The sequence below is a fragment of the Haliotis cracherodii genome, unplaced genomic scaffold, assembly GCF_022045235.1.
Source record: "Haliotis cracherodii isolate W230 unplaced genomic scaffold, xgHalCrac1.p SCAF_11, whole genome shotgun sequence".
NCBI lineage: Eukaryota > Metazoa > Mollusca > Gastropoda > Lepetellida > Haliotidae > Haliotis > Haliotis cracherodii.
The window spans coordinates 39447757-39453727 of NW_027266266.1; the positions used below are offsets into that span (position 1 = coordinate 39447757).

Genomic DNA, 5971 nt, shown 5'->3' on the forward strand with positions numbered 1-5971 from the left:
GAGTGTGATACAGGGAGACATGTTAACACAATGAGTGTGATACAGGGAGACATGTTAACACAAAGAGTGTGATACAGGGAGACATGTTAACACAATGAGTGCGACACACGGAGACATGTTAACACAATGAGTGTGACACACGGAGACATGTTAACACAATGAGTGCGACGCCCAGAAACATGTTAACAATGAATGTGACACACAGAGACATGTCAACACAATGATTGTGACACAAGGATACATGTTAACACAATGAGTGTGATCCAGGGAGACATGTTAACACAATGAGTGTGATACAGGGAGACATGTTAACACAATGAGTGTGATACAGGGAGACATGTTAACACAATGAGTGTGATACAGGGAGACATGTTAACACAATGAGTGTGATACACGGAGACATGTTAACACAATGAGTGTGATACAGGGAGACATGTTAACACAATGAGTGCGACACACGGAGACATGTTAACACAATGAGTGTGACACACGGAGACATGTTAACACAATGAGTGCGACGCCCAGAAACATGTTAACAATGAATGTGACACACAGAGACATGTCAACACAATGATTGTGACACAAGGATACATGTTAACACAATGAGTGTGATCCAGGGAGACATGTTAACACAATGAGTGTGATACAGGGAGACATGTTAACACAATGAGTGTGATACAGGGAGACATGTTAACACAAAGAGTGTGATACAGGGAGACATGTTAACACAATGAGTGCGACACACGGAGACATGTTAACACAATGAGTGTGACACACGGAGACATGTTAACACAATGAGTGCGACGCCCAGAAACATGTTAACAATGAATGTGACACACAGAGACATGTCAACACAATGATTGTGACACAAGGATACATGTTAACACAATGAGTGTGATCCAGGGAGACATGTTAACACAATGAGTGTGATACAGGGAGACATGTTAACACAATGAGTGTGATACAGGGAGACATGTTAACACAATGAGTGTGATACAGGGAGACATGTTAACACAATGAGTGTGATACACGGAGACATGTTAACACAATGAGTGTGATACAGGGAGACATGTTAACACAATGAGTGTGATACACGGAGACATGTTAACACAATGAGTGTGATACAGGGAGACATGTTAACACAATGAGTGTGATACAGGGAGATTACCATGGCTGTTGCCGTGATGCGTTTGGGCGATCGGTTTTATTGTCATCTGCTTTGTTTCTTTATCATCAAATTTCATTTTTCCGCACAAGGTAATAATACATTTTAGAAACGTTGACAAACATCACCCAGATATTTAAATGCCAACTTTCACGCAATGTTACTTGTAGTGACGTTTCTTTTGCGGTTCAGTATATTTGGTAAGTCTCCCAGGGAACTAGATTGGCGTTTCACACTGACTGGCCAGTTCACACCTACTGTCGGTAATTCCTCGTATCCCAGAAGTTATTATCTGTATTATGAGATAGGTGGGAGGGGACCCGTGAAGATCCGGGCTAGAATAGGTCTTTACCAACCCATGCTTGCCGTAAGAGGCGACTAACGGGATCGGGTGGTCAGGATCGCTGACTTGGTTGATGAATGTTATCGTATCCTAATTGCGTAGATCGATGTTCATGATGTCAGTCACTGGATTATCTGGTCCCAACTCGATAATTAACAGACAATGCGACAATGCGACAATGCGACAAATGGACAAAATGTCGCGTTGTCGCATTGTCGCGCTTTGGTTAATTTTGACACTTTTTGCTTGTTTTAGTGATGGCGACAACGCGACAATGTCCCTTCTAGGATTCCATAGTTCCCCCTATTTTGACACCATGTTGACGCATGAAGAAACGTAGCTAAACCATTGGCTGACATGTTTAAATAGTTACTTAACTAATTTTAGTTATCAAACGCACTTTGTTTCCTTAACCATTTCCATAACAGTCGCGTTGATAGTTGCTCATAACATCAATCACTGGTTTGTATGGTCAAGACTAGATTATTTACAGGTTGCCATCATATAGCTCGAGTATTTCCGAGTGCAAACAAACAAACAATTAAACAATTACATGGAATGGTGTCTTTCCATTTGTTGACACCAGCAGACATATTTTACCCCTTCATGCTCGAGGTCATTTCATAGTATCAGAGATAATATTTCTCTTGGGCGAGCCCCAAACCTATTCAAACATATTCTTATTTGGTGATTGAGTATTGTTTTAAGCCGCTTTTAGCAATATTCCAGCAATATCAGGGCGGGGACACAAGAAATGGGCTTGACACATTGTACCCATGTGGGGAATGGAACCCGGGTCCTCGGTGTGACGAGCGAACACTTTAACCACTAGGCTACCCCATCGCCCCTCTTAGAATTATTTATTAACTACTGCGTGTGACTAGTATCGGGTATTAATATATCTCAGGCGAATCTCAAGAGACTAAGTAAATCTTTTTAGAATGTATTATTATCTACTGTTTATGGCTTTATCATGCTTAGCGTTACGTCACTGCATTTGCACAAACGGTAGAACATGCTTTAGATCTACGTAGACCGGTAGGGTACGCCATTCAAATTGTCATCAGCAATGATGAGTTGTGTTCCCCCAGGAGATGTGATGTCACCCCATACCATTACACTTCCACCCCCAACCTGACGACGTTAACTCACGCAAGCGTCGCTAGAACGTTTTTCTGGGTGCATGGAGACCATTAAGCGAGTATCAGATTTGACCAGAAGAAACCTGGACTCATTGGTGACAGTCCCAGTCTGGTCTTCTGAACCTCGGATGCTGTCTACACGTGCCTGGGCGTATCGCTGGACGTTGGGGCCGGGTGTTGTGCCCTCTTAACACACGGTTTTGCCACTAATATTAGTATCGATTCCGTAGATGCACCAACCGAATATGGTTGTCTTGGTTACGTGTCGTCACATGTGGACGACCGGCTTGTGACGAACCATGAGTGTTGCCCTGCTAAAGATAACGTCTCAAAAGAGATACTATTGTGTTTCCATGAACATTAAAATGGCTGGAAAGTTCGTGGACTTTGATTTTCAGAGTTATAAATTTATAAACACTTGATGCTAAAACAATTATTGTTCACATTAACAAAAACACGTGTATGCGTATCATGCCCCCTACAAACAGACAAACATCCAAATTATGCACGTGCAAATTGTGTAAATGTATTGAAAGAATATATTGAAAGACTATTTCTAAATGTATTGTTATTTAACTTTACACGAAACACAGTTTCCTTCTCTCTGCTGGTATAAATAAATAATAATAATTAGCTTTGGCGGGGATGTGGTCTTCAAATCACCTGTTTCAATCAGAGGTGGTAATTGTGATTTGAAACTAATGATTGGCCAGTCCGAATCAAGTGTTTTCAACATTCAATGTTGATATCCATTATCGAATTCAGGGAATCAAACACAGAAGTAAATAATAAACCCCCTTCAAGCTTATTGACTGGAGAGTGTATGCCACCGTGTTATATGTCACATTAACTGATTTTCAGAGTTATAAATTTTTTGAGCTCTTGATACCTAAACAATTACTGTTCACATTAAAAAACACGTATATGCAAACATACAAATTATGCCACGTGCATAAACATGCACGTGCAAATTGTGTTAATGTATTGAAAGAATATACTGAAAGAATATTTCTAAATTTATTGTGATTGAACTTTATATGAAACACAGTTACTGGTATAAATGACTACCACATATAATTGAAAAATAAATTACTTCTATAAAAATTAGCTTTCGCTGTGATGTGGTCTTTAAATCTGCTGTTTCAATCAGAGGTGGTAATTGTGATTGAAACTAATGATTGGTCAATCCGAATCGAATGTTTTCAACATTCATTGTAGATATCCATTATCGAATTCAGGGAATCAAACACAGAAGTAAATAAACAACCCCCTTTATGCTTATTGACTGGAGAGTGTATGCTACAGTGTTATATATCACATCAACTGCACCGACAGTAGTAGGACTGTAGCCGCCGTAGTAGATGGTGCCTCTGTACAGTCTCATGTTGTAGGGGACAACGTTCAGTGTGGTCACCTCTGTACTCACATTATTGGACACGGTCATCTTCATCAGTTTCTTCACATTGTTATAATACAACACACCAGCTGTCTGATCTAGGGTGACAGCATACATGCTACTTCCTGTGGCTAATGTTGCCAGACCTTGACCATCATATGTCACTGTGAACATTTTCCCGCTATTACACCCATATATCCTCCTTCTCCTTGTGTCAAGAGTTATTTGCCTTGGAACGCTTCCGTACTTGGTCAAGTCAATGATGGCAGTAAAGTCTTTCCCCTGTGTAGACATGCGGCTGATTGACTTTTGTGGTTGATATGTGGCTATAAATACGATGTCCCGATCTTCATCCACTGCCATGCCATTTGCCCGTACACCTTCTCTTAGTACTGTCACGTGACTTGTATCAAGGGTAGATGCTGATATCCTACTAGGACCATATGACCCTAACAGAAGTGTCCTTGTCTTTGCTATATAGGCAACAGACGCCATATTCTTCATAGTGAGATATTGATAGACACTGAGGGAGTTACTGTGAATGTTGAGTTGACGGAACTGATGCTGGGTGGAGGACTCGAGTGGAGCAATCAGAATCCTGCGTTGTTCCTCCTGTGGCCTGGGTGTGGTTACAGTCGTTGTCGACACAGGTAGCTTCATAGTTAAGGGAGCATTAACAGTGGCAGGGGAAGACGCAGGCACAGAAAGAGCTGTTTTCAGTTGTGATATTTGAAACTGACATGTTTTGTTTAATTCTACGAACCGCTCATTATCAGCCTTGAGATCAGCAGCATGAACATCACACTTATGGAGTTCTACTTCCAATTTATATTTATCTCTGACACAGACGTCACTTGAGTTCTCTAGATTCCCAAACCGTGCCTTCTTCAGGACAGATTCATGAAATACGGCCGTCCCGTCCTGAAAGTCTTTGAATGATCTTGAGACATGGTGAATCTGTCGCTTCATCTGATGGTAGCCCTGTTTCAGATGCCGCAATTCAGAGACAACCTGACTATTCACCATGTCTTGAAGAGACTCTCCTTGTAGAATCTCGGCCATGGCTTCTCTCACTTGAACCCGTATGTTTTCCTTTAATTCAGCTCTCAGTGATATCTTTGCACCATCAATGATGTCCAGGAAATGTTCTTCCATACGGTTCATATCCACCTTGTTGTCAAGTAGTTTCCTATCTAAGTGGTCCAATCTGTGTATGACAGGCACAATACTGTCCTGACAGTTACAAAAACAGATTAGGGAGGTACATGTCAGCAACCAGGAAATGCATTTCATCTGGACCATCTTTAGAACTGTACACAATCCTTGTAGACACCCTTGTCCGTTAGAGAGATGTGTCTTGTACTCCTTGTATCACACGACGTTTTCTGCTACTGACTGCTTGGCGTAAGGTACAGGTATACATTTACTGAGTTATCACTGCTTAGTCAGTGTGGCTGTGTAGCACATGCTTGCTGCAGGAACTAATTGACAATAAATATGCACACATACCTGTGACTAAAACCAAGGGGCAAATTTACTGTTAAAGACGTGCTTGCCCAATTGGATTGTTCACGTGATGGCCTGGAGAAGAACAGTTCCTGTCTGTGCATAAGGCGTGACACACTGGGGCCTTGGAAATGTTGTCTGTTACTGTCATTGGCGATCAGGTCACGGAGACACGGAGGTGTTTGTCGCATTGTATTTTACATGTAGTGTACTCACATATATTAGATGCAAGCAAACATTAGGTGGTGATCCTAAAGAAAATAACGCCATCCTTGCTGGTTTAGTTCTAAAATGCACACCTTTATTACAACGTCATGCCGGCCATTGCGATTTTCAAAACGTTTTCTTGATAATTTGAATATTTTAGTAACCCCAATTCTTCATTTTGTAATGAACCAAAATGCTAATGCGTGCGTGCG

At 41.3% G+C, this 5971-nt stretch overlaps 1 protein-coding gene across 1 annotated transcript; it reads right to left on the bottom strand.

The window, feature by feature from the left end:
* Window positions 1–3884: 3884 nt before the first annotated feature.
* Window positions 3885–5348, bottom strand: LOC139455772 (uncharacterized). Its single transcript, XM_071237316.1, has one exon. The coding sequence runs from the start codon at window positions 5346–5348 to the stop codon at window positions 3885–3887; it is 1464 nt and encodes a 487-aa protein (XP_071093417.1).
* Between the last annotated feature and the right edge of the window lie 623 nt (window positions 5349–5971).

Coding starts and splice junctions, on each gene's coding strand:
- LOC139455772 (XM_071237316.1), bottom strand. CDS start 5,348: ATGGTCCAGATGAAATGCATTTCCTGGTTGCTGACATGTACCTCCCTA.